Source organism: Talpa occidentalis, unplaced genomic scaffold, assembly GCF_014898055.3.
Source record: "Talpa occidentalis isolate TD23 unplaced genomic scaffold, MPIMG_talOcc4v2.1 talOcc4.3, whole genome shotgun sequence".
In the NCBI taxonomy this organism is placed as follows: domain Eukaryota; kingdom Metazoa; phylum Chordata; class Mammalia; order Eulipotyphla; family Talpidae; genus Talpa; species Talpa occidentalis.
In genome coordinates, this window is record NW_023603184.1 from 37,606,462 (window position 1) to 37,634,117 (window position 27,656).

Genomic DNA, 27,656 nt, shown 5'->3' on the forward strand with positions numbered 1-27,656 from the left:
TTTCTGCTTTGATTTTTATTTCCCTTCTTACGCTTGCTTTTGGGTTTTTTTATGTTCTTTTTCTAGGTCTTTAAGATGGGAGATTAGGTTGTTTCTTTGAATTCTTTCTTGTTTCTTGATATGAGCCTGTATTGCTATATACTTTCCTCTTATTACTGCTTTTGCTGTGTCCCATACATTCTGGAAAGTTGTGTCCGCATTGTCGTTTGTCTCTAGGTATTTTTTTTATTTCTTCTTTGATCTCCTTGTTAATCCAGTTACCCTGGGATTTTTATTTATTTTTTCTATTTTTTTTTTTTAAGATTTATTTAATTAATTTATTTATTTATACAAACACTGGGTACAGTCAGAAGCGCGGGAGGGTGAGAGAATTCACCAGAGCCAGAGCGGGGAGCAGAGCAGGCAGACTGACGAAATACACTGCTGAGGGGAGCAGTGGGTGCAGCAGGGGAAGTCTGCGTGCCATGTGGGACCCTCCTTCGGTGGCTGGGGAGCAGCTGGGGATCGAGCTGGTGCTGCGGAGGCTACGGGCAGCTTCACATCCCAGCGCTCAACCGCTGCGCCACTGGGGAGGCCCTACCGTGGGATTTTTAACTTTAGATCCATTATAGAAATTAACCCATCTACCAAGAAGGAACTTAATATTCACTCGGCAAATGTTTGTTTAATGTCTCCTATGTGCTTGGGTGCTGTGTATATGCTTGAATTTCAAAGGTGTACCCAAAAAAAATGGTCTTTGCTCAGTGGAATTTGTTCTGTAGTGGTAGAGATGGATATTAAAGTAATGAACACATTGGAACTTTAATAAATATTATAAAGGAAGAATTTTACATGTGTTGAACAAATAAAGTAATAGCATTTGACCTAGTCATGGGTTTCAAAGATGGCTATTCTGGAGAAATGACTGTTGAAATGACTTTTACAATGAGTAAGAGTCGACTGGATAAAGTGGGAAGTGAAAAGTGTACGCTAGGCAGAGAAAACTGCATGTGTAAGTGAAAATGGGTGGACCTTTTGAGAAACCAAGACAGTGTGATTAAGGCTGAAATATGGTGGAAGTGTCTGGAAATTTAGTTAGAGGCTAGGCTAGAAAAAGCCTTTTAGACTAAATGAAATATTGTGATTTTTATACCATAAATATTTGGAGGCTAAGGTAGAAAAGATATCATCAGATTTACACTTTGAAAAGATCATTTTGGCTGATGGGTAGAGAACACATTGGAGAAGGGCCCAAAGATTAGATGATTAAGACTATTTAAGAGACAATTGCTGTAGTTTGGTTAAGATAAGTGTAGTTTGGGGCCTCCCCGGTGGCGCAGCGGTTGAGCGCTGGGTTGCGAAGCTGCCCACGGCCTCTGCGGCGCCGGTTCCATCCCCGGCTGCTCCCTGGCCAGCGGAGGAGTGTCCCACATGGCGCGCAGACCTCTCCTGCTGCCCGCTGCTCCCCTCAGTAGTGTACTTCAGTCCTTCTGCCTGCTCTGCTCCCCACTCTGGCTCTGGTGAATTCTCTCACCCTCCCGTGCTTTTGACTGTACCCAGTGCATGTATAAACAAAACAAACAAACAAACAAATAAATAAATAAACATGCCTCTAGGGAAAAAAAAAAGATAAGTGTAGTTTGGATTGGAGCAGAAATAGTGGAAAGGGAGAGAAGTGGAATATTTGCTAAGTATTTTAGAGGTAAATTTGACATGATTTGATGTAAATTGGTTCCAGAGACTGATGGAAGGTAGGTTTTCAAAGCTGATATTTCTAGCTCAAGCGACTCCTTGGATGATAGACTTTCATTGAGCCTGGAAATGTTTTAAGAAGACTAGGTAGAGACTGTGGAGAGAGTCTTCAAACTTAAAATGTGGGTAAAATAACAACCTATTTAAGAAACCCAATTACATGTCTCTCTTGTTTTTTTTTCTTCAAAATATGACTTCATTATTTTGCTGTTATAAAAATAGATTCTCTTGGGCCTCCCCGGTGGCGTAGCGGTTGAGTGCTGGGTTGCGAAGCTGCCCGCAGCCTCTGCGGCGCCGGTTCGATCCCCGGCTGCTCCCCTGCCACCGGAAGAGGGTCCCACATGGCGCGCAGACCTCTCCTGCCGCCCGCTGCTCCCCTCAGCAGTGTACTTTGGTCCTTCTGCCTGCTCTGTTCCTCGCTCTGACTCTGGTGAATTCTCTCACCCTCCCGCGCTTCTGACTGTACCCAGTGCTTGTATAAACAAAAATAAACAAACAAACAAATAAATAAAACATGCCTCTATAAAAAAATAATAATAATAGATTCTCTTTGTAATTATGTAAACAGTGCAGAAGTGAGTCCCATCTCAGTATTATCCCTTTAGACTGCACTCCAAGAAAGAAAGACTGTTTCCAGGTTTAATGGACATTTCTCCAATTTTGTGTAGAAATATGTATGGCTCTGACTGATGAAGGACTGAAAGGTATTCAGAAGTTCTTGGCACACCAGGGCATGGCAGTTTGGAGAGAAATGCTTGGAGAATAAGGCAGGCTGGCTCTTGGCGCATCTAGATACCAGTCACAGCTTTTAGGAGCAGATACCAAAGGAAACCACTTGAGAAATCATCAGTTGTGATTTCATGTGAAGCCCCTTGGGAACTCTCAGGAATTTTAGGTGCTTTTGCCCCAGGGGGCGGGGCAAAATTTATATATCAGCTTGCAGTCTCATCTGTTCCATAGCTGGTAGTTTTAGGGCAGTTCAGGTTAAACAAACTACTCAACCATTACTTTGGGTAACTTTAATCAAGTACAACTTTAGGTCTAGGACTTTTTCAGCATCATGAGACTATTTCTATTTTTCCTGTAGTGAATCAATGAAAACAGTGTATTGGGTCACTCTATAGATAGCCTGTTAGATTCTTTTTTGAACTATCTTCTGCTCTGTTTTCACTGTCTCTTATTTGTGTAGACATCAGATCTTCCTTTATCTACTTCACTCCCCAGAAGAGAGCTCTAGACCTTAGATTATCTACTAACTGCACTTTGGCAACTGTTCTCTAAGACTGCTTCTGTGGCCATGCCAGCTTTTCATTGACTTATTTTTTTAAAAAAAGATTTATTTATTTAAGCATACAAGAACTGGGGTACAGGCCAGAGGTACGGGGTGTGAGAGGATTCATTGGAACAGACTAGGGAACAGAACAGGCAGGTTCCCTGAAATACACCTCTGAGAGAGCAGGAGGAAAGACAGGAGAGGTCTACTACGCCATGTGTGTTGCTCCCCGGCCAGGGATTGACCTCACCCTGCAGTGGCTGCGGACAGCTTCATAGGCTGTCTCTTAACCCCTTGCGCCACCATGGAGGCCCCCATGCCAGCTTTTTTAAGCAACTCTTGCCAGTATCTTGTTGTTTATCTTCTACTTCTTTTTTTCTCATTTTGTTTTTATAGCACCAATTACTGATTTTCCCAAGTTGTTGTCAACTTCATCTCAAGGTTATTGTTAGCTGCCAGGTTAAACGTAGTCTTAATTCCCTCAGGTGGGTGACTAGTAACCAATCTGCAGAATCCCTCTTCTGTCTAGATGGAACTCAGTTTAGAGTTGATCCACAGGTTAGCTTCTCTAAGGGATGGAATTACTACTGCTTTGGCCTCCCTCAACTGGATCTCTTTCCATGCTCTTGGGAAGAACTAATTGGGTGGACCAGTGATTACAAATGATAATCCCTAATAAGGTAATTCCCTCATTCAGGTTCACCAAGAGACCTGCTGGGAGAATTTCTTGCTAAGATATACAGTAACTGAAATACCAACTTTTCACCCTATATTCTCCTCTTTACGTGGGATCTCACGAGTTATCCCTCCTACCCCCTATTCTCCATGTTCATTCTCTAACAATATACTCCAAGGATAAACCCACAGACCTCTTTGTACCTCTTAGCACAAAAACACAAGAGTCAAAATAATGTCAGACAGTAACACTGGACTTTATTAAAGGCTTGAGAGGGATAGCAGGAAACTAAACTGCGAGCCCTTGAATGAAGTTGATCTCATTTACCAAGCTGTCTGTTTTCCAGGGCTTCCGGAGCCTGCGTCGTCTAGCTCTCAGCCTGCCTGCATCGTGGGTGCTGCCTTAGCATCTGCCACCTAGAGTCTGCATCTAGACAATAGTGTGCTCCAGATGTCTCAACCTATAACTTGTGTTCCTGACAAAGATATGCCTCCCCTTCCTTTGTACTTCAGCCAGCATTCCTGAATCTGCTATCTTATGTGAAAATTGACCTTTTCCTTAGTACTTGACACTGAGAGTAACTGTCTTTCCTAGGAGCCCTACCCAATTCCTGTTCAACAGAATGGGACCCTGCTGACCCTAACCACAGGCAGGTCATTTGTCCTTTCCCTGTGTTCTCTTGGGGCAGAAAGCGAATTTTAGGAAGACTTGGATGGCTTGTGATAGTGCTGGGTGAGTCACTAGGAATTCATTCATTTATTGTTAATTCCCACCGCATATATTGCTCAGACTGAATGACAGACAGGTCTTCTGCTGGAGCTCAGAGGCTGGCAGATTAGACCAGAAAGGAATATGGGAGAAGGGCTTCCAAAATAGGATAAAAGGGTAGATTTTGCTTCCAACCCTGAGAATTCCAGTGCTTTTCTTATTTCTACCCATAATTTGAGTTAAGTGAGCTTGGCTTTGCTCAGGAACACCAGGGGCACCCCCAGAGCCAAAGCAACCTGAATTGCAAGAATATCCTTGGCCTTATACCCAGAATCCGATCAGTAGTCTAGGGAAAATAATTTGCGAAAGCCATGATACCTCCTTTCTTGCATTCATTGGCCAACTCTTTCATTTGTTCAAGCAGTAGTTATTTATTACCCATCTACACCGTGCAAGTGTGACGAAGGACACCTTTACTCATGTCACTGTTGCCCACATCCAGTAGTAGCCCTGGTCGGTTTTTTGGGGGATAAAATAACATAAAATATATCATTTCAGCCATTTTTAAGATTAGTGGTATTAAGTACATTAACATTGTTCTGCATCCACCATCCATACATAGAATTCTCTTCATTTTGCAAAACTGAATCTCTATACTCATTAAATAGCATCTCCGTGGTCCCACCTTCTCTCAACCCCTAGCAGAAACTATCCTACTCTCAGTCTCTGAATTTGACTGCTCAGGTACCTCATGTTTGTGAAATTTACAGTATTTGTCCCTTGTGACTTCATTTAGCATAATGCCCTCAAGATTCATGTATGTGTCAGAATTTCCTTCCTTTTTGAGGCCGAGTAATTACCGCTACATGTATAGACCACATTTTCAGTCCTTGTCACTTTCCATGGTCTTGTACATTCTGTGATCACAGGTCTTAGAGGGTCATAGTTGAATTCATAGTCATTGGAGCTGGGCCACCTATGAGGAGAGGAATGAGGCCTGTGTCATAACCTGGCATTACGCCCTCTGAGAGTGGTTTGATTGAAAGGGATCTGTGACTGACTAATTTCAGAGATCCTAGAAATGAAGCCATGAGCTTTTGTAATTTATGAATAAACTTTCTCAATTCTTTTTCACTATTCTGTACTACTCTGTTAGTGTAGAACAGCTCTTTGTTTTGCTCACATGGAGAAATTTGTAATCTGAATTAAAATAGCTGTAAGTTGAGTCAAAGGAACCTTGGATGATGTCTGTTTTTTCCAGCTGCTCACTGTGAGGTCATAGGCTTGTGACAGCCAGTCGGTATAGTTTCCATTCACACCCAGAAGTTATGTTGGAATGGGGTCGTAGGGTGGATTGTGAAATAAGCCTATTTTCTGAGGAGTTACTTTACCTCTCTGGTCTGTTTTTCTTAGCTGTAATAATGCTACTGGACTTAAAGGATTGTAAGGACAATTGGATTAATGTAAAGCACTTTGCAGAGTGTCCTGGCCCTAGTAGATGATGATGATGATGGCTGCTGTTTATTAAGTGCCTGCTCTACAGTACTGCTAAACATAAAATTACACATTTTCTGTCTAATCACCTGGAGCACAGAGCACCTATAAGATTTGTCTTTGTGTCTCATCACACCAACACACAGAGCAAGACATAGAACCAACAAATTATAAATCACTAGTATATACCAGTTTGTCTCTTTTTTTTTTTATTTTATTTTATTTATTTATTTATACAAGCACTGGGTACAGTCAGAAGCGCGGGAGGGTGAGAGAATTCACCAGAGCCAGAGCGGGGAGCAGAGCAGGCAGAAGGACCGAAGTACACTGCTGAGGGGAGCAGCGGGCGGCAGGAGAGGTCTGCGCGCCATGTGGGACCCTCCTCTGGTGGCCGGGGAGCAGCCGGGGATTGAACCGGCGCCTCAGAGGCTGCGGGCAGCTTCGCAACCCAGCGCTCAACCGCTGCGCCACCGGGGAGGCCCACCAGTTTGTCTCTTGATGCCATCTGTTGTCTGAAGGCATCTCAGTCCACTCTGTGGCATACATTTTTCTTTAACCCTGAGACAAGGGTGTTTTTTTTAGTTTCAATAATATTTATGAAGTCATCTTCTTCAGTTGCCTAAATACCAGCTCGGTTCTGCTACCAGGTCTCTGGCCTCGTGCTACCAGGTCTCTCTCCTCCCTTGGGCACCAGCCCCTTCGCTTGTCGAGAGAGGATTGGACTAGACAAGCTCTCAAGGCTTTCCTGGCACAAGTTTTCTGTGCTGTTCTCCAGTGTGGAAAGGAACTGAACACCTATTGGCTGCACACTCCTGAGCTGTGTGAGACTCGGGGTGGTAGTGTTCTTGTTTTCACTATGTTCACTTGGAGCGCTTACTCCCACTTTGAGTGATCTCAGACCTTCTCCACTCTCAAATCTCTCACACTCCTTCTCCCTGTCCCTTCATTCTAGTTACTTGAGAAACTAGAAATCAAACAAATTCCCATTTTCCTGACACTGTATTTACAGATTTTCCTCCCCTTGCCTCCAGTCCGAGTCGGGTGAGCGTCCTTTCTCCGCACGGACCGGCCCTGTCCTCTGGGCTACACACCTTCTAGCCGGCTTAGGAACCCTGTGTGCTGTTGACTCTTCCCCCTGTCACTGTTTCTCTCTAAAGGGCTCTTCCCATTCACTTTTTCAACATTCTTTTTTAAAAACCTCCTTTCTTTGTCTCACTTTCTCCTCTATCTACTGACCTATTTCTTGCCATTTGCCGCTGGACTTAAGAGAAAGTGCCTGTGTCCTTTGAACCACCTGTCACTCACCCTTCAGCCCATTCTCATCTAGCCTCAACTGAAATGGCTCTGACTTAGGTCTCCGGTGACTCTGTCACTAATTCTGGGGGACTAATTCAGATCTCAGGAGTCATTAATGCTTTCCTTCTTAAGAAGCTTTTCCTCCTTGGCTTTATGTGACATTACCTTACCCAGGTATCTTTTTGTCTCTCTGATACTTCTCTCCATTGCTAATTTTATTTCTCTTAAATGTTACTGTTCCTCTGAGTTCAAACCTAAGAATCTTCTCTGCTCATCACCTAGGTATTTCCCTTTTTGCATAACTTCCAGACCTCTAATCCAAAACTCCTTTTTTTGAGCTCCAGACTTTTACTATTTAGCTATTTGCCATCACCAGTCTGTCCAGTTTCTCAGTTTTTCCTACCATCAGCTTAGTTTGCACCATCACCTTAGCACAGGCTTCTATCTATTGCTTTTAAACAACTGCCATTGTCTCTGAATTCACTTTGGCCTTATCACCAATCCATTTTTCACACAGATGACTGATCTTTTCTAAATTTAAGGCGGATCATGCCACTCCTTACGAAAGTCTAAGATGACTTCCCATTCAATTCCAAAATCCTGCGTGTGGCCGTTGACATCTTAACTGCTTTCCTCACATCTCTCTAGCCACATTAGGTTCCTCTCAGTTTCTCAAGTACAGAAAGCTCCTTCCTGCCGCTTTCCTCTGCTGCTGCCTTCATTTCATTCCACTTTCTCAGCTTAGAATGTCACTTCCTCAGATGCGCCTTCTCAGATGCCTCGGCTTAGTTAGGATCTCCTGTCATTGCACTGTTCTTTCTTGCCTTTATGATAATTAGTTTTTATGTAAACATTGTTCTAACTTTTATAATCTTGTGTTCTGCTTATTTTTAAATAGAAATTCTAAAGTCTAGCTAACGTTATACCTTCTAATTCTGTCAACAATCCCATAATGCATTTCTGATAACACTGACATTACTTGACATGGTGACAGGGAGGAGAGAGCAGGCTGTCTCTGACACTGTTGAAGTCAGTGAGGAGGCAGCTACACCTCTGTGAGTCCGAGTTTCACTTAGATCTTAGTCATGGGATAATGGATCTATCATAGGCATCTTTCCTCACATTTAAATTATTCTCCCATTTCTCCTCCAACACCTTCCCTCTATCTCTAGCTCCTGTGTAAGTCCCTCTTCCTAAACAACTTATTTTGCTTTTCTCCCCCTCTCTTTGTCCCACTGCTGTAATATAAAAGATTGTGCTTCAGTGAAACTATCTTAACTTCCGGAGAAGAAAAATCAAAATGTGATCAAAGATAAAAGTTTATCAAATTAAAATTTTGACAATATAAAAAAGTGATTCAATCATTGGTTGCCTGAAAGCATTCTTTGTTTCTTTTCTAAGATGATGATGATGAATTTCTTTCTTCCATGAGCCCATAGTTTTGAGGATTGCACCCGCTGGGCTTAGGACATTGCAGCGGGCATGCTTGCTTCTGACGCAGAACTCATAAGCCACGACTGTGGAACACTGCTGTGTCTTTGGCCACTTCTGCCTAATGTCACTACAGATTTGTCTAGCTTCATTTTCTGCCATTGGTAGATATGCTTCATTTTCAAAACTAATGACTTTTCCCTCCAAAGTTCTTTCTTGTAGTCCCTACAGATAGAAATATTATGCCATAGAGTGGAGAGCACACACTAGACATCATCTTTGAAAGTTTCTTATTTTTATATAAATTTATAATTTTATTATAATTTTGGAGATTTTTTCAACTTCACAACTTTCCCATGTGACTTAAAAGTATGTCTACACTCCACTAATGGGAGATAATGGCAGTTTCATTTCTTGAGTTGAACAGGGGGCGTCAATCTCCAAGCTTGACATATTCTTTGTTTTTTTTTTTAAAGATTTATTTTTATACAAGAGCTGGGGTACAGGCCAGAGGTGCGGGAGGGTGAGAGAATTCACCAGAGACAAGCAGAACAGATAGATTGACTGAAATACACTGCTGAGGGGAGACAGGAAAGGTCTGCCACGCCATATGGGAATCTCCCTGGCTGGCCAGGAACCAAACCCGCGCTGCAGAGTCTGTGGACAGCTTCACAGCGCTGCGCTCAACCTGCTGCGCCACTGGGAGGGCCTTGACATATTCTTGACAAACGGTAAATATCACCTCATTTTTGATGCTAGTCAATCCAGGTTGTCCTGATTCTATCTCATTCTACAACTGCAGTGCTTTTATTTCTTGTAGCACAGAAATGGTCTCTAAATGAATTCCTGTTGTTTCAGTAATTTTTGAAAAATATTAATACTTCAACCTGGCACAGTAGCCATCCCGTTCAGTATTCTCTTCCCTGTAGGTTTCATGAGGAAAGAGGCCAAGTCTGTTTTTCTAGCATTCTGTTCCAAGGACTTAGTCCAGTAGCTGCCCATAGGAAGCATTTAGATGGGTTGTTTAAGTTTGGCTTTTTCAAGGGCAGCAAGATAGTGACAATGGAATAAAATTAGGTCAGTCTAATCTTCTAATTCTGAGAAATCATAAGGTCTCTTGGGCCCCTGTTCACTGAGGATGAGATACATGAGGTTCAACTGAAATCAGCCTCCCGTACTTTACCCAACTCAGCCTCAGTGCCTCCCAGTACTTTCCTCCTGTGTGGTTTCTGGGAATGGTGGGATTGCTGGGGTCTTCATGACCTGACAGGCTTACCTGATGACTTTGTGGAGACTCTGTGGGACTTGGCCCTGCCTACCTGTTGTCACATTAGACTGATGGGGAGAAATCTAGAAACTTAACATACACTTTTCTGGATTCCCTTCTAATGTCATAACTTCATCTAAGTTCCTTTTGATTCTTCATCCTTTGCTCCAGTGTCCTAGCGCAGAACTCTGGGATGTCTAAGAGGAAGCGCTTCCTCAGAGCTCTCCTCTCTTGAGGTAAAGCGTTTCTCCTCCTCTTGCTGTACTGCCAGTACTGTGGCTCTGTTCCTGTGCTGCATGATAGTCCTGGCACTCAGTGTCAGAACAGAACTGGTTCAGATCACTCTTTGTTCTGTTGATGTGCCTAGAAGCTCTAAATCAGGCACATTTCAGAGCCATCAGCCTATTGAACATTGGAGAGGTGTTTCTCAGAGGCTTCCCCACCCTCAGCATTAACATTCTAAGATCCCAGCTACTGAGAGCAGTGCAGTTAGTGGATTCCCACGGATCTGGTCCTGTCTCCTCTGACTTCCACTTACCCTTTCCCACTGCCTTTGTACTCTTGACAAGCAGATCAAAACCTTTTGAGTAATAGCTTCACAAGTAATAGCTGCTCTTTCTGCAGCGTTCAGCAAAGGTAAGAGTCAGAGGATATGGGTTCTAGCCCCAATTTTTTTCTTCCTTTTTCTGGACTTTGATTTCTCCATTGAGAAGACTGCTCTGATATTCTGAGACAGTAAGAGCACTCTGCTGAGTCCCTTGAGACAGTTTGGCAAGAAGGCAGGTACAGATAGAATTGTAATAAAAAAATTCAGAAGGCTTTAAAAAGTGTGTTATACTATATTTGTACTCCATGCAACTGATAAGGGACTGATTTCAAATATCTACAAAGCGCTCACACGATTCAACGAAAACAAACAATCTGGTTAAAAAAAAAAGTGGGCAGAAGAGCTAAAAGGACACTTCTTCAGAGAGGAAATGCAAATGGCCAACAGGTGTATGAAAAAATGTTCAATGTCACTTATAATCAGGAAAATGCTCATCAAACCCATAATAAGATACCACCTTACACCAGTGAGAATGGCCCAAATTAAAAAAAAACTGGCAACAACAAATGTTAGCGAGGATGTGGAAAAAAACTCTCCTACATTGCTGGAGGGAATGCAAACTGGTCCATTCACTATGGAAAGCTGTGTGGAGGACCCTCAAACTACTAAAAGTGGAGCTACCATGTGACCCAGCAATTCACTCCTAGAAATCTACCCAGAGGTTACAAAAACATTAATTTGAAAGGAAACCTGCACCCCTGTGTTCATTACAGCACTGTTTACAATAGCTGGTTACAATAGCTAAGATATGGAAACCACTTAAATGCCCCAAAACAGATGACTGGATCACAAAGATGTGGTGTATATACACAATGGAATATTACTCTGAGATCAAAAAAGATAAACTCATGCCATTTGAAGCTGAAAGGGATTAAGCTCAATGAAATACATCAGAAGGAAAAAAAAATATTGGATGGTTTCACTTATAGGAGAAAACATGGGGAGACCTTTATACAAGGGATCAGGAAAAAAAACTAGCAGGCAAACTATAAATCGGAGCTATTCAGCAGGGGAAGGAGAGGGTTCAAAACAGGGGAGGGAAGAGCACAAGAGACTATGGTGACACTTCATGGGTGACTTGGTGGTGGAAAGTCATGGAGATTACACCTGAGAGGAGAAATCAAGCATAGTACAAAAATGAACAATGATGGGGGCCTCCCAGGTGGCGCAAGGGGTTAAGACGCAGCCTATGAAGCTTACCGCAGCCAATGCAGCACGAGTTCAATCCCCAGCCAGGTAGCTACCCACATGGCGCAGCAGACCTCTCCTGCCTCGCCCGCTGCTCCCCTCAGCAGTGTATTTCAGTCAGTCTGCCTGTTCTGTTCCCCGCTCTGTCTCTGGTGAATCCTCTCACCCCCCACACCTCTGGCCTGTACCCCAGCTCTTGTATGCATAAATAAATTAATCTTGAAAAAGGAACAATGATGTAAAAAATACATAAAAATTTTTAAAAATAATAAAAATGTATTACATAGTTTTGCAAGATGTGAAGGTTCTGAGATTAGTTGCATAACAATGAATATATATATAGTTAATACTACTGAACTGTATGTACATTTAATAATAGTTAAGATTTTATATTATGTGTCTTACTATAATTATTAGGACAATGTAAAAAATTAGGTCATAGAGAGTTTTAACAAATGAATTTCAAGTCCTTTCCCTTGGGTTAAGAGGGAAATGTAATGTAACTACTTAACAGTAAACCATAGGGAAAGTGCAATGGTGCAGCAGATCTCTCCTGGCTCACCCGCTGCTCCCCTCAGCAGTGTATTTCAGTCATTCTGCCTGTTCTGTTTCCCACTCTGTCTCTGGTGAATCCTCTCACCCCCCACCCCCACACACACCTTTGACCTGTACCCCAGTTCTTATATGCATAAATAAATCTTTAAAAAAAAAACTTGGAATTTCTTCTTGGAGCACGGAATTGATTATTCATTGTAATTAACTGTGGTAGTAAATAATATTTAAAAGTAATATACATTCATCAAGGAAAAATTGAGTACAGAAAAGTACATTAAAGAAAAGCAATCTGGGGTCTCCCTGATCATGCAACCTGTGAAGCTGTCCGCAGCCTGAGCAGCAATGGCGCAGCAGGCCTTTCCTGACTCGCCCGCTGCCCCCCTCAGCAGTGTACTTTGGTCAGTCTGCCTGTTCGGTTCCCCACTCTCTCTGGTGAATCCTTTCACCCCCCACGCCTCTGGCCTGTACCTCAGCTCTTGTATGCATTAAAAAAAAAATCTTTAAAAAAAAAAATAAAGCAATCATCTATGATCCTACTACTAAAACATCACTGGTGTGACCATTCTGATATATTTCCTGCTCTGTTTTCTTGGTATAGATTTGTACTTGTCTTTACACGTGGCACCACTTGATTTTTGTGCCCTGCTTTTGACATCGTTGTATCTCAAGCTTCAGCTGACTGGCTGCAGCGTTAGCCCCTTGTGTGTGCGCTGTAATTGATTTAGATATTGTTCTGTTGTTGGTCATTCATGGTTATTTCCATTTCTTTGCTTTTTAAATAATTTTTCTGTTGTCTAATATATGTAACACCGAATATACCATCATAGTTGTTTTTAAGTACACAATTTGGTGCGTTACTCTCATTCATGGTGTTATGCAACTGTCATCACTATTTTCAAAATTTTTCATCCCCCCAAACAGAAATTCTGAGCCCTTTGGACAGTAACTCCTCACTCAGCCCCAAGTTGTCTCCAGCCTCTCTCTCTCAGTTTTCCTAACCTTGATATTTTGTATAAATGGAATCATAACACTTGTCCCTTTCTGTTTGACTTATTTCACTTATTTCACTTTACTAAGTGACTTATTTCACTTAGTAAAAAAAATGGCACATGTCAGAACTTTTTAGGAATTAATAATAATTGTATTTCGTTGTATGGATGTGCCACGTGTTGTGTCTCCATTAATCTGTTGACTTGGTTTGTTTTCACATTTTGTTTGTGGCGAGTAATACTGCTATGGGGGTTGGTGTGCAAATGTGCGTTTAGTCTGGTTTTCCTTGGCGGGGGGGAGGGACTTATATACCTAGGAAGGAACTTGCTGTGCCATGTGGTAATTCTGAGCTTGACTTTTTTTTTTTTTTTTTTTTAAAGATTTATTTATTTATTTATTTATACAAGCACTGGGTACAGTCAGAAGTGCGGGAGGGTGAGAGAATTCACCAGAGCCAGAGCGGGGAGCAGAGCAGGCAGAAGGACCGAAGTACACTGCTGAGGGGAGCAGCGGGCGGCAGGAGAGGTCTGCCCGCCATGTGGGACCCTCCCCCGGTGGCCGGGGAGCAGCCGGGGATCGAACCGGCGCTGCAGAGGCTGCGGGCAGCTTCGCAACCCAGCGCTCAACCGCTGCGCCACCGGGGAGGCCCCTGAGCTTGACTTCTTGAGGAATTACAGACTCTTCTCTTCAATTACAAATAATGTTTAAATGAATATCTTTGCATGAAGCTTTGTGACCTGCTACTTACTTCATAATTCTTGAAGTGAAATTAATGAGTTAAAGATTGTGGTAGTCTGAGACATGAAACTATCCAACAGAATTGAACCTCCTTTGCTGTTGTCGGAAGTGTTTGAGAATGGCCTTTCCAGCAGTGCACGGGGTAGTTCACTGTTCTGAATTTGTCGAAGGAAGGCCGCCCACCGCCATGGAACTGTAGTCTGGCCACAGAGTGGCTCTCCCGGCAGCTCCTCATCCCTATCCCTCCTCCTCCCATCCCCTCACCTATGGTGCAGACCCAGCCTGGCTTTCAGGTCCTGTTGCATCTTGGTTCCTAACCTCTCTCTGGGCTGAACGGTTCTCACCTTTCACCCAGCAAAGACAAGGCTGATTTAGCATGTGAAAGATGCTCTCTGGTCCTGCTGCCCCTGCCACTTCGCCTCCTCTCCAGCGGGCGGCTCTCCTACCTTCCCATTTTGCCCGATTCTCACATCTTTCCTCTCCTCCCAGTTCTACAGTGAGTCGGGCATGCCTACCAAACACCTCTCGGACAGTGTGTGTGCCGTGTGTGGGCAGCAGATCTTTGTGGACGTCAGTGAAGAGGGCATCATCGAGAACACATATAGGCTGTCCTGCAACCATGTGTATCCTGCCCGCGCACCTGGACCTCGCCTGCGCAGCAGTCAGGGAGGGAAGGGGTGCTCGTGACCCTAGCCAGCTGTGCAGACCTTTGCCTGTTGGACAGTCAGTTCAGGGCAGACATTTGGGGGTTGTTCCCTGTTGGGGACGCCAACACCAAGGGGTGGAAGCTGCAGCTTCCCACGCCCTTTCCAACAGATGGGAGCCACATGTGTGTGTGCATATTTGTGGGCACTGTGTTCCCAGCATGTGCCTGCCGTTCCCGCGCAGGAGGCGCTCACTCGTCCCATTTAAGACCCTCGTCTTCAGGGTGTAGTTCAGGAGAGATCGTGAGGTTCAACATGTGCTTCCCCGGAGCTGAATTCCCAGCTCCCTCTCCAGCCAGCACTTACCTGGAAAGTAAAGGGAAGGGAACTCATTTCCAGACCGCTGGGCCAGCTGGATAGGAAAGGAGCCTGCAGCTGCACTGCTGCCCCAGGAGTGGATCGGCCACAGGGGAGGAGCATCCTCTAACGATCCCTGTTTCAGGATCAAATCCCCCTGAATATCACTTCTAACTCGCACCTTGACAACTACCCGGGGCTGAACCCCATCCTGTCTGCCATTTCCTTGACCAAAATGCTCAGGTTCCATGAGTTCTGCATTCGAGGCTGGTGCATTGTGGGAAAGAAGCAGACGTGTCCCTACTGTAAAGAGAAGGTAGATCTCAAGAGGATGTTCAGCAATCCGTATCCTTTTGTTTGGTTTCTGGTTGGGGAGAAATTGGCCCCTCCTTCCCACCTGGCTCGTGGCCCAGGTCTACCATTCTGTTTGGCTTCTGGTCTGGGAATTTGGGCCTAGAGCAGAAGAGAGGACTCACGGCTCAGCTTCCCATCATGGTTCCAGAACTCTCAAGGGTAAATTGGTAGTAATAGCGGCTCCGCTTACTGTGTGGCTAGCACTGCATTCAGTGCTTTACTGGGATTATCTTTTTTGATCCTCTGGCAGATTTATGACCTGGGTAATTACCCTTTTATTTATTTATTTATTTATTTTAGATTTGTTTGTGTATACAAGAGCTGGGGTACAGGCCTGAGGTGTGGGGGGTGAGAGGATTCACCAGAGACAGAGTGGGGAACAAAACAGGCAGACTGACCGAAATACACTGCTGAGGGGAGCAGCGGGCGAGTCAGGAGAGGTCTGTCTCGCCATGTGGGTTGCTCCCTGGCGGGCCGGGGACCGAACTCTTGCTGCAGAGGCTGCGGATTGCTTCATAGTGCAGTGCTTAACCCCTTGCGCCACCAGGGAGGCCCCGGTAATTACCCTTTTACAGACGAAATGGTTTAGAAGTTGAATAACTTGTTCAAGGTTCCATTGCGAATGGGTGATGCCACCTGTGATGTGCAGGCTGGAGACCAGTGCTGTGCCAGAGCAGGCGTGGCTGCAGGACTCCCTCTCTTCACCTCTCCAACACAGGACCTATGCTCCTCTGCGCTGTCACTTCCTACCCTGCTGCCCTCACCACTGTGCCCTCACCCCCCATTCCTCCTGACTGTTAGAAAGTACCTGACCACTTTTCTGGTTCCGCCTTTAGATCCCCCTGAGATCAGGCACCAAGCTTTCTCCCCTCTGCTTTTTCAACTGCCCTTTCATTCTGCTCCAGGGCTCCCTATCCCTGGACACAGCTGGGCTCTGTGGGGCGCTCTGCATTCCCAGCATGTTCCCCCGAGCAGGGGGCGCTGACTCCTTTAAGGTTGCTTGCTTGGTTCCTCAGGGCTAGTTCAGGGACAGTTAAGTAACTCCAGGGCCAGACTGAGGCTTGGGGCTGCCTTAGTTGTCAGGCACTGGCTGATTTTGGGTGTGAGGGTCCCCACATAGTCTCTTGAGATTCAGCCTGTGTCTCCCTATAGACTGAATTCCCAGTCTCCCCCTCCCCACCTCCCTGCCTCCAGCTGTCTTGCCCAGCATTTAGCTGTAAAGTGAAGGAAGGGAGCTCATCTGCAGGGCTCCTTGGCCTCAGTAGGGCCTGCTACTTAATGCCTCTGGCTAGGGGTTCCTCAGAGCCTTTGCCAGGGGTCATCCCTATGTCCAGTCTCTTGCTCCCTACTCCCTTGTGCTTCTGTCCTAGATTTAACCCATTTCTTAACCTAAAAAGCTTTCCATTTTGGACTTTAGAAGAGCCTTCGGGGTTACCTGATCCCGCTCCAGCCTCCCTCTGGCATCATCAGGCAGACAGAGCCTCAGACTCTGTTCTCCCACAGGCTGCCCCACCTTAGAGAAGGTTTTATAGGACGCCCCCTTGCATGTTGGTCATGGAGAGCAAAGTTTCTCGCCCTCTCTCCATGACTGTCCAGTCCCCTGTACCAGTCCCCTCCACCTCCTCCCCACATACTCTGGGTTTAGGCCTTCCACGAGAGGTCACCACAGAGGCTGGGTGGACATAGGCGGGGAACTCTGCATTCCCAGCGTGTTCCCACAGCCCCTGAGCAGGGGCGCTGACTCCTGTAGGGTTGCTTGCTTAGTTCCTCAGGGCTAGTTCCGGGACCACTAGCGTTCTTCATGGGCTTCCTTTACGGGCTGATCTCTGTGGAGCAGCTGGAAAGTGTGGGCCTGCGCTGTTACCACTCCCCAGACGGTCCTTAGCAGCTTAAACACATAGTGTCTTTTCTTTAACACCCTGTCAGCTGGGAGAGGCCTCACGTCATGTATGGACAACTGCTGGATTGGCTTCGATACTTAGTGGCCTGGCAGCCTGTCATCATTGGCCTGGTGCAAGGCATCAACTATATCCTGGGCTTGGAATAGTCAGGAAGAAGAGCATCCACCCGCCACGGACCTCAGGGCACTCTCCTCCCTGCGTTCCAAGACCTCCTGGGTGGGAAAGACTCAAGGGGCGCTTGGGCCACTCAGGACCCCTTCCCCCGACTGTGTCCAGACTGGGGAGGGACGTGATGGAGAGCCAGCCAGTGGAGCTGTCAGCAGTGGGGCTTTTTAAAAGAAAATTATTTTGATGAATATCTCTAAAAACCTTTTTTATTGTGGAGCATAGGATTTGCTCTAACTCCCCCAGGCCTCACCCTCGCTGCTTGGGCAAGCGGTGGCAGAACCACCATGTTTTGGGGTTAAAGGCGTCCTCTCACCTCTGACTGGGAGCTGAAGCTCCCCTGTCCCCTTTCCTTCCCTCCATGGGGCTCAAGCCAGGGACCCTCAGTGTGGAAGAGCCAAAGAGCTCTGGCTGGTGCCACAGAAGAGCGCTGAGGCGTAGCCCCCCCCCACCCCGCCTGGGACCTGGGGGACAGCAACTCTCTCCCCTGTCCGGGCGCGGATTGGCGGGTTGAAGCAAGTAAAACCTTGTGACTTTTCCAGCAAGGGAAGCCCTGGGGCCTCAGAACTCATCGAAGATTTATTTGGGGCGGGGGGGCAACCAGAAGCTGCAGCAGCACGATAACCTGCCCCCAAGCAGGGCTGTGCTCGGCCGAGCACAGGGGCCGTCCATGCATAGCCGGGCTGCAGGGACTGCTTCAAGCAGGGATTGCGCAAGCTGTTCCTTGGGCGAGGAAGTAGTGACATGTGCCAAAGGTTGCTCTGCCACTCCCTTCCTTCCCTGAAAGCCCGGGCGTGCGTGCGTGCGTGCGTGCGGCGGCAGAGCCTGTGACAGATGTAAGCCCTGTGGTCAGCGTGCCCGCGAGGCTGGCAGAGGACTTCCCCCGGGGAATATCCCTCTGTCAGCCCCGGCGCTCGTGAGCCTGGCCTGGGCCTGGCAACCGGAGAGGTGGGGCGGGCGGGAGAAGAGGGCGAGGCCCAGGTGAGAAGGGGATTCTGAAAAGGAACTGAGGCGGGAGGAAAATGTCAGCTAGAGCCCCGGCGAAGAGGAAGTACCTGTCGTTGACATCTAAAATTGGGAGTAGCTCCAGCTCGGCTCCCGGGAATTTTGAAGGAAGTGGGAGGCAGGCCCTGGCGGTCAGCACGGGCTCCCGAGGGAATCTGCCGGCTGGGCCGCCCCTTCAGAGGCAGCGCGAATCAGCAAGATCTTGTCACTCTGTTTTGAATAAAGCTCCATGAGCTGGGTTGGAAAGCTGAACATCCATCTTGCTTTTCTTCTCCCACTTTTCTCCCTGGGGTCCCCGGGCTCCCTCACCTTTGCTGCTCCCATTTGAGAGCTGGGGCTGGGGTGGTGGGGTGCCTGGCTCCTGTTCTGGGGCATCTCTGGGCCCCTTTCAGATCTTACCGTCGGAGGTCAGTGCCCGGCTGCCCTCCTCCCTTCCATGGACCACTTGGCACTTCGTCTTCTCTTACCCAGCTGCACCTTCTGCGGTCGCGCACTGCTCGCGCCCGCGCGCCCTCTCGAGGGTGGAAGGGGCACTGACCAGAGCGTTTGGGTTTCACCCTTTTACTTTCATCCCCAGTGGCCATGTCAGGCTCGCGTGAGAAACCGAGGCCAGGCCGTCCAAGGCACGCTCTTCAGCCTTCAGCAGTCCTGGGTCCCGCCATCTCCCAGTGCCCCGACTCTCCCTCCCCTCCCACCCCAGCCCCAGGTGTCTCTCGGGTTGGTCTCACCGCCTGACCATTCCTCTGTAGCGTGCAACTTAGGAACTGAGGCAGGAGGAAAATGTCAGCTAGAGCCCTGGAGAAGAGGACGTAACTCTCGTGTACATCTAGAATTGGGACTGTGAGTGATTTTGACACACACACAGAGGCACAGCAGATGACGGCCCGAACCTTCTCCAAACCCTGTTCCATCTCCCGGCCTCCCTGGCTGTCGTCATACTCCCATCCTCCTCCTCACAGACATCACAGCTGTGAGGCCCTCAGGCCCCGACCTTCAGGTTGGCTCACCGGGCCTGACCGCCTGCCTTCTCGCACGCGTGCGCCCCTGACAGCACGTTCAGTGTTGCCCCAGGTGCTCGCTTGCCTTAACCCTCGTCCCGGCCCTGCCACCGCCCAGCTCCATTTGTCCCATCAGGACCAAACCAGCAGGTGAGGTAAGTCTTTTGCTCTTTTGGCCAGTAAGCGGCCTTTCTCCCTCTGCCCTGGGAAGTGCCCTTTCCTCCTCCCAGGACCAGTTCTCCAGGTGCCTCCAGAAAAGGAGGAATTCGAAGCAGGAGCGTTCTTCATGGGCAACTTGGGAGGCCCAGGTAGGGAGAGTCTGGACTTCTGGTCCTAGGCTTGAACCTAGGCTCGTCGCTCAGCCGAGGGGCTGGGGAGAAGACGCGAGAAGGGTTTGCGCGGGGCGGGTGGGTGCTGGGCTGATGGATGCGGAGAGTGAGGAGCTGAGCAGGATCAGAACGTGGATGGGCTGTTGATGCAGTTGAGCCTGAAATGGTCGGTGACCCAACCTGGGGTCTCTAGTGCCTAAGAAAGCTGTCCCCTTGCGTATCAGGGCGAGTGTGAAGGAGCAGGCCTAGCAGAAGGGGCCCTCGAAGTCCTGACCCTTGGCTGAGATGGACGAACTGCACTATGAGACTCACTGGTTCACACTGCATGGCCCTGGGCTGACAGCAGAGCCCCGTCCAGCATTAAATTGGGGGGAGGGGGAGGGCATGACTACTGGCTCCACAAAAGCTCAAGCTCTGAATTCCCTGGCTAGAATAAAAGTGAAGGTGAAGCAGTGGGAAGGGGCTGGGCATCCCCAGCATGTCACTGTCCTCTTCCCGGGGCCAGCTCCGCAGGGAGGCGCTGGCCTCTCTTTATGACTAGGAAAGCCCGGGCTCCGTGGGCCTTCTGCTTCTCTCTCTGCAGCGACGGGACTCGCTTGGACCACCGCCAGCGTATGTTCGCGGTAATAAGAGATGGGGGTGCAGGAACCGTCGTGTGAGGGGCCTCTGGCTGTATTTCTAAGTGCTGACCGAGCCTCTCCCGATCCAGGACGCCCGTTCTCAGGGAGTTCCCAGTGGCACAGATGACGGGACACACAGTGCGTTCACGCCCAGGGAGAGGCTCTGGAGTCTTCGGAAAGGGGGGCGGGCATGCTTATGGCGGGCGACAAGTGGCTGGATTTTCTTCCCCTTTTTGCAGCCAGTTTAAAAACCAGGAGGAAGTTGTCACAGATCTGTGAAGGCAGGCAGCCGGCTCCTGACACAAGCGTCAAGGCTATGAGACAGAACTGGACACCAGGTGGGACGTGGCGCTGAGGGGCGGGTGGGGTCTGAAGAGAGGGGAGCAAGCCTTAACCCACGTGAACGTTTACCTTTGTGCTGTTGCTTTCAGCCTTAGTCCAATGTTAAGGCTCTGGCCCCATTCCAGACTCTTCCAGGAGGCGGGGGCTGAGGGGTCCACCGATTCCCTCAACCAGAGTTAAGACCAGCCAAGAGCCGAGCTAGGATGCGGGGTGTCCCCGGGCAGCGGGACAACTGCTGACTCCGTGTCTTGTCCTCAGACCCCAGCCCTGTGCGTGTCCTGCTCCTGGGTACCCACATTGTCTTCCACCTGGCCGGAGCCACAGCTCTACCTCAGGCCACCACAGTTGCCACAGGCTCGGTGATGATCGCACCGGACCCTGTCCCGTCCTGGTCCCCGATGATCCCGGCAGCTGAGCGGTGCCCGGCGCTGGAGGTGACCTGGCCTGAACTGGAAGTCCCACCGAGTAAGGAGCGGTCGGAGGGCAGACTGTGGGCCCAGGGACCTACGGGTGAGGCTGACTCCTGAGCACCCCCTTTTGCTGTGTAACCCGCTGCCAGCCAGGCCAGCGCGCTCAGCGTGCTCCCGCCTCTGCCCAGCTGTGCGTGTGGGCACAGGCTCCCAAGCTGCTCCCTCCCAAGGGGACAGACTCTGACGCGGGGAATGGTCGTGGGCTCCCGGAGCCTTCCCTGGCTGCCGCAGACAGTGAAGCTGGGCGCTAGTGAGGCCATCCTGAGAAAGCCCGGGAGACACCACCTGCAGCGGGACCCACTCCCAAATTCCTTGGGTTTGACTGTGGGCCTCCCTCAGACACAAATGCACGTCCCCTTCAAGGGCTCCCCTAGTGTGTGGGAGAGCTGGGGGGAGAGGGAGGGGCCTGCTCTGTGGAAAGGCTGACAGCCACACGTGTCCCTAGACGGAGTGCTGACCTTGTCCTGTACGGCCTGCAGCCGCTTTCCCCACTTCAGCATCCTCTACTGGCTGGGCAACGGCTCCTTCATCGAGCACCTCCCAGGCCGGCTGTTGGAGGGTGGCACCAGGTGAGGCCTGGAGGAGTGGGGCAGCAGGAGGGGGGCCTCCTCCCTGCTCCCCTCACCCCTCCCCTTCTCCGTACAGCCGGGTACGCCACGGCCCGCGCACTCTGCTGCGGAGGGCCTTGGTGCTGGAAGAGCTGAGCCCCACCTTGCGCAGTACCAACTTCTCCTGCGTCTTTGCGGACCCCGGACAGACTGTCCAGCGCCACATCGTCCTGGCCCAGCTCTGGGTGAGGAACCTGAGGGACGGTTTCCAGAACAGCAGGAGCAGCTCTGCTCCGGTGTGGGGTGGGTTGGTGGACTCTGCCCAGAGCATCCCCGGCTGTTGGCCAGCATGCTCCCAAGTCCCCAGGCCTGAGGTAGCAGCAGAAAGGACCCTAGAACCCAGGCAGGGGAGGCCTGTCCTGGAGGAAAGTGACAGGTGACTCTTGCCCCCTTGACCTTGACCCTTGTCTGTTTTCCCTTCCTCAGGAGGGGCCGCCCCGACTCAAGCAGCCCCACTCTCCAGCCGCAGCCCATAGCCGCCAGCATCAGCAGGATCGGAAACCAGTTTGAGGCTGGAGGCACCCAGCTCCTCGGCCAGAGCCTGGCGCAGCCTACCTGGAGCGGGACGGCGGCCAGGCAAGCAGCACTCCCTTCACGGCCTTGGAGTCTTCTGCCCCCCCCACCCCCCTCTGGGCTTTTGTTCTTCCTCTCACCGAATCCAATGTCCCTCCTGTGTGTCTGCCTCTCACACTGCTCTACTCAGCAGCCTCCAAGACCCATCACCCCCTCAGCCAAGGCTCCAGAGCCCGGTAAAGAACTGTTTCTGGACGGCTCTCACTTCTGCCTGGGTGGATTCCCCACTGCCTCCACCGTGTCTTCCGTCAAGTCTCTGCTCAGCCACATTCCGCGTCAACTTAACCTTTTATTTGTATTTTGTTCTGTCCGCTAATGGACTGTCCCCGGAAGGAGCTGGGGGCAGAGCCTGCTGGGGCACACATAAATGATCTTGGCAGAGGTGTGCTGACATCTGTTCATTTACCATCATTCGACTACAGAACTTGGCCTGTCCCAGGAGGGATTGCGGGAAGAGGGCCTGCCACGCAGAAGCTGAAGACAAACCCCATTCAGGGGACGTGAGTCTTCCGAAGAGAGACAGCGCCTCACTCTCCGCAGGAAGAGAAGCTAGAAATGGGGTGCAGGAGGGAGGGCCTTGAAGCTAAAGCAGGGACAAAGGTGTGCTCCAAAGAGCCCAAGTTTCCCTGCATAGATCAAGGCAGCTCTCAAGGGAGAAAAATAGACTTTATTTACAAGTAATAACATTTAGAAAAGATCCATCCCAACACTCCCAGTCCTACCCCAGGGACAGGCCTGGGGCAGGTAGGGGGTGAGCTGCCTCTGGAGGCTGCCCAGGGCCCACTGATCCTGGAAAAAGCATCCTCTGGGCCACCGTGTCCTTGGTTAGGTCGGAACACCAGAGGGCGGGGTGCCCCCCCCCCCCCAAGTCAGTGACCAGTCCTAGACTTTAAGAGCAAGGGCCCTGTTAAGCCCAGCCACCAGGAGCAGCAGCACCTGCTCCTCCAATGGTCCCTTCTAGAGGCGGAGAGGACTGTCTGGGCCCAAAGCCAGCCTCAAATCTGGTTGCGACGGAGAAGTGACTTGCTGTTGGAAAACATCAGGAGAGGGAGAGAACCCAGGCTCCGGGCCACCTCCGACACCTAGCCAAGGTTCTCGTGGAGGGCCAGGCCAGGGTTGGGCAGGCGTCACTGTCTCTAGGGGTCTGGCCGCTGCGGGCCTGGGAGCTGAGAAAGGCACTGAGAGGGGCAGGAGGACGACAGCCAGGCGAGGCCAGCATCGGGACACAGGTAGGGCCAGTCACTGGTGCTGCCCTTTAGTGCTTTGCCTGAAAGAGAGAGACACAGTTGGCTGAGGGAACACAGCCCTGGGTGTTCAGCAGGAAGGAACAGCCCCCCAAGACAGAGCACTTGCTCTCAACCCCATCTCCGGTGGCCTGGCTGGGCCCTGCCTTAGATGCCACCCTTATGTGGGGCGTGCCCAATGCTCCCACCACCCACCCGCTTTCCTTGGTGCTGAACCCCCGCCCCCTTTCCCAGTCAGTGCCTCCACCTTGCCCTTGGCCCGAGGGGTGGTGGCAGTGGCAGCGGTGGTCGTGGCAATACGTGGAGAGCGGCGGGTTCCACTGCGGGTACTGGGGGAGGCCTTGGCTGGGGCTTTCTTTGAGGCCCCCCTCCGTAGAAGGCTATTCCCGAGCTTCTTGGGCGTGTTGAGGATACTGAAGGCCATTGACTGGCGGCGGTCAGCCTGCGGGAAGGGGCTGTCAAAATGGGAACACGCCCACTGCCTCCCCAGTCAGTCCAACTTGTTGCGCAAGGCCCCCCAGGGTCTCTCTCCTGCCCCCGACTAACCTGTTTAACGGCCGCAGCTGCTTTCTTCTGCACCTCAGTAGTGCTCTGTTTGCGCCCTTCGTGTCGATCTCTGGGAGTCATGGGGCGCGGGAAACAGCTGGTAGCCTTCTTAGACTAGGGGGGCAGAGGCAGCAACAAGAGGACGTCACACCAGGACTCCCCCGCCCCCCTCCCCCCCAATCCCTGCATCAGGCCCGTAGAGAGAGGAGTCTCCCCTTTAATCCACTTTCAAACTGGGTGACCGGGGCAGGGTGCTGCACGGAACATGACACAGGAGCTTACGTCACCCACCTCAGGGGTGCCAGGGCCTTGGTGGGACTCAGAGGAGACACGTTTGCGCTGCTGCCGGGTGGTAATGCCAGCGCCCTCGGCTATCTGGGCTGGCTGCATGCTGGCTCGGCGCAGGGTCTCCCGGGGGTCCCCGGTTTTCATCTCCTCATCTGTGATGGTAGCCAGGCTCAGGGAAGGCTGCATGAGGTGGACGTGTTAGCAGACCCGGGGGGTGTTGGCGCGCCCCTACCCGCCCCTCCCGCCCAGTCAGTCACCCTGAGCACCTCCCTGGAAGCGCAAGGTCACTCCCCTCACCCCCTCCCCGCCCCAGCCAGGCCAAGGGAAAAAGGTGAGCCAGCTCAGCGGGTCCTGCACAGGTGACCCCAAAGCTCACTCTAGATTCCAGGGGGTAGCAGGTCTTCAGGTGCGGGGGACAGACTCGGTTGCGCTGCTGCAGCTCTGCGATGCGGTTCCAGTCGTCCAGCTGCTCGGGCTCATCCTGGCACGTGCCCATGTAGAAGCTGTTCCTTCCTGTGGGGCACAGGCAAGTCAGTAAATGGGCTGCGAGGGAGCAGGCCGCCTGCTGGCCCTGGCACGTCACCAGCCTTTGCTAGCTCAACACGCTCGACTTGGAGTCTGTGCCCATTTCCTGCTCTGCTCAGTGCCGCAGACGCAGAGTAGGGCCCACAGGCCATTACTACGCTGGGGCGTGCTCCCTGCTGTCCCTGGAGAGACACACACAGGCTGCGACGCCAAGGGAAACTAACCGAAGGCCAGGAATCGATGCCCAGCGGACCCCTCAAGGCCAGAGCCTCCAAGCGGAGTCCGAGGCTACGGCACCGGGCAGTCTGGTCCTTCTGGCAGCCCCTCACACCTGAGAAGGGCACGGGCTCCCGACAGTCGCTGAGTGGCACTACTGCGCTGGACGCGCCGGCCTCTCTGTGAGCATTAACGGTTGCCCTGCTGAGAGGAACGGCAGCCTGACTTCCCGCGCAGTCTCCTGACGGGCGTGTGAGGCCCTGATGCTGCGGGAAGGCGGCCAAGGGGCTGGAGGGCGGTCAGGAAGCCGGTGCTGAATTGTAGAAAATCAGCCCCTTCCCTGTGCCAAGATCTGCTTCTAGTCTGATGTCTGGGTGTGATGAAGCCCCACTGTCCCCTCACCTGGAGGCGCCCCACTGGACACTCCAGCCTGAGAGCGGCGTGCAGAGCTGCGTGTGGTGGGCCGGTAGCCGGGCAGGCTAAGCAGAGCTGCATTTCCGTCGTCAGGAGAGCCCAGGCGGGCTAGAGACTGGGCAGAGGAGGTAGCTCGCAGGCCGGCCTGGGAAGCAGGGGCGGACTGCGTGCTGTAGAAGGAGGAGTTGGCACTGTCTGGTTCTTCCACGTCTAGCTTCTGGAAGAAAGGGTGAATCTGTTGCAATGGGGTGGGGGCCCCGACACTCAAAACCACCTCCTCTGCTCCCCTTCCTGAACTGCCTCAAACCCTGCGGCCCATCTGCGGTGGCACCACTTGGCTTTACAGGGACCAAGGTGCCGTTTGCTGGTTTCACAAGCCAGGTACCCAGCAGGTACAAAGAAATGAGCTGACCGTCCCAGTCACGCAGCGAGGATGGGCGGAGCCGGCCCGGGTTGGGCTCATCCACGGCTCCCCTGGTCTTTAGGCTCAGTTGGCCCGGACTCTGACCATTTTTCTAAAATGTCTCCAGCTTCTTGGCCACACAGGGCACCCCGCACAGAGCTGCCTCTGCTGCCACGAAGGTAACATCCTAGGGATACGGAAACAAGGGCCCAGCCTGGCTGGCAGCCCAGCGGGCAGCCCCAGAGCATCTCGGCTACCCCAAGGGAGTGCGGGAGGCACAGACTGAGCTGCAGCTTCTCCATATTCTACCCCATCGGCCCGCATGGAGTCTGTGCTACGCGTGGGGAGAAAACTGGCCTTAGACTCAGCAGACGCATCCGCTTCCGGCCCTTCCGCTTTGCACAGACCTGAGCAAGTCACTTTCCCATCTGCAGGCTAAGGACTGCTCAGCCCTGCCCGCCTCTTGAGGCTTTTTTGAGGATCGATGGGAAGATGCCCCAAGAGGAAGTGAAGTGTCACTGGCCTGCAGCCCCACACCCCAGCGGCCTGACCTTGGTCATAGTGATGTTGATGATTTGCGTGGTTCGCCGGCGAGCAGAGCGGGTCTTGCGGCCTGAGTCCAGAAAGACGTCCCCCAGGGAGTCCAGGCTGCTCTCCAGGGGGGCCTGACCCCGAGTAGGGATGGGGGTGAAGTAGAGACTCTCCAGGGATTCTACCTTGGGGGGTAGGCGCTGGGAGATGGGCGAGGCCGGCTCTCCGGGGATGCTGGTGCCATCTGGCTGGGTACGAGGCAGCTTGCTGTAGAAGGAAACCTACTGAGGTGCTATTCCTAGGTCAAGGGCCTGGTGTCCACCGCTCTGCACCAAAGTGACCAATTTCTACATTTATTACAAGCAGGTACCTTAAATGCCGGTGACCTATTCACTCCCATGACCCTCCCACTTCTCAATACCAGCAACACCCAGAGCTGCTCAGCAGGGTCCGGTGAGGCCACCAGGCACCCAGACAGGCCCCTGGATTCCCACAGCTACTCCCCAAGTAACACGTCCCAAATGAAGCCCATCCGGCTTTCCTCTCCTCTCTCGCAGAGCCCCCTCGGCAAATCTCGCGGCTTTCCTAGCCAGTCCGCGGCACCCTCATCGCCATCTCTGGTCTGAGTCCCCTGAGGGGTCACGAGCCAGGCTGCCTGGGCTCCAGCCCGGCTGGCGCACTGCGGGGCGTGGGCAAGTGATTGTCCCTCTATGCCCCAGCTTCATCGGCTGAAGGAGAACCTACCACCTCAGAGGCTGTTGTGGGAGAAGGAATAGTTCTCAGGTGTCTGCACGTGTATTTAATAAAAATCCTTGTTTCCAGTCTCAGCCTCCGCACTGGCTGCTAGTGCCCTTTGTTATTTTTTTTTTTTAAAGATTTATTTATTTATTTATACAAGCACTGGGTACAGTCAGAAGCGCGGGAGGGTGAGAGAATTCACCAGAGCCAGAGCGGGGAGCAGAGCAGGCAGAAGGACCGAAGCACACTGCTGAGGGGAGCAGCGGGCGGCAGGAGAGGTCTGCGCGCCATGTGGGACCCTCCTCCGGGGGCCGGGGAGCAGCCGGGGATCGAACCGGTGCCGCAGAGGCTGCGGGCAGCTTCGCAACCCAGCGCTCAACCGCTGCGCCACCGGGGAGGCCCTGCTAGTGCCCTTTGAAGTGTGCAGATCT

At 51.0% G+C, this 27,656-nt stretch overlaps 3 protein-coding genes across 19 annotated transcripts in view; 2 read left to right on the forward strand and 1 right to left on the reverse strand.

Moving 5' to 3' along the window:
• The window catches only part of RNF121 (ring finger protein 121), a 91,774-nt gene extending 71,988 nt beyond the window's left edge, over positions 1–19,786 (forward strand). For all 7 annotated transcript variants that reach the window (XM_054699501.1, XM_054699504.1, XM_054699503.1 and 4 more), the window contains 3 exons: positions 14,444–14,577; positions 15,199–15,300; positions 17,236–19,786. In XM_054699501.1, the coding sequence (XP_054555476.1) occupies positions 14,444–14,577; positions 15,199–15,300; positions 17,236–17,356 (357 nt within the window). In that variant the 3' untranslated portion in view covers positions 17,357–19,786. The remainder of the gene's footprint in view (positions 1–14,443; positions 14,578–15,198; positions 15,301–17,235) is intronic.
• Positions 19,783–27,325, forward strand: IL18BP (interleukin 18 binding protein). Of its 2 annotated transcripts, XM_037522886.2 has the most exons (7): positions 19,783–20,330; positions 20,417–20,465; positions 20,567–20,665; positions 20,928–21,134; positions 21,585–21,708; positions 21,785–21,932; positions 22,174–27,325. In XM_037522886.2, exons 1-7 carry the CDS (start codon positions 20,241–20,243, stop codon positions 22,255–22,257), a joined length of 801 nt encoding a protein of 266 aa, XP_037378783.1. In that variant the 5' UTR covers positions 19,783–20,240; the 3' UTR covers positions 22,258–27,325. The 2 variants fall into 2 exon arrangements, with proteins under 2 accessions (XP_037378783.1, XP_037378781.1); XM_037522884.2 differs by lacking the exon at positions 22,174–27,325 and having other exon boundaries at positions 21,785–22,130.
• Positions 22,385–27,656, reverse strand: part of NUMA1 (nuclear mitotic apparatus protein 1) — a 77,948-nt gene continuing 72,676 nt past the window's right edge. For 9 of the 10 annotated variants that reach the window (XM_037522871.2, XM_037522869.2, XM_037522873.2 and 6 more), the window contains exons 19-25: positions 26,508–26,754; positions 25,542–25,770; positions 24,775–24,911; positions 24,402–24,578; positions 24,111–24,224; positions 23,812–24,006; positions 22,385–23,587 (exon numbers count right to left, since the gene is read on the reverse strand). In XM_037522871.2, the coding sequence (XP_037378768.1) occupies positions 23,576–23,587; positions 23,812–24,006; positions 24,111–24,224; positions 24,402–24,578; positions 24,775–24,911; positions 25,542–25,770; positions 26,508–26,754 (1,111 nt within the window). In that variant the 3' untranslated portion in view covers positions 22,385–23,575. The remainder of the gene's footprint in view (positions 23,588–23,811; positions 24,007–24,110; positions 24,225–24,401; positions 24,579–24,774; positions 24,912–25,541; positions 25,771–26,507; positions 26,755–27,656) is intronic. The other variant, XM_037522875.2, reaches the window with a different exon arrangement.

Coding starts and splice junctions, on each gene's coding strand:
- IL18BP (XM_037522884.2), top strand. CDS start 20,241: ATGACTAGGAAAGCCCGGGCTCCGTGGGCCTTCTGCTTCTCTCTCTGC. Junction 20,466..20,566: donor CACAGATGACGGGACACACA/GTGCGTTCACGC, acceptor CCCTTTTTGCAG/CCAGTTTAAAAACCAGGAGG. Junction 21,709..21,784: donor CTGTTGGAGGGTGGCACCAG/GTGAGGCCTGGA, acceptor TTCTCCGTACAG/CCGGGTACGCCACGGCCCGC.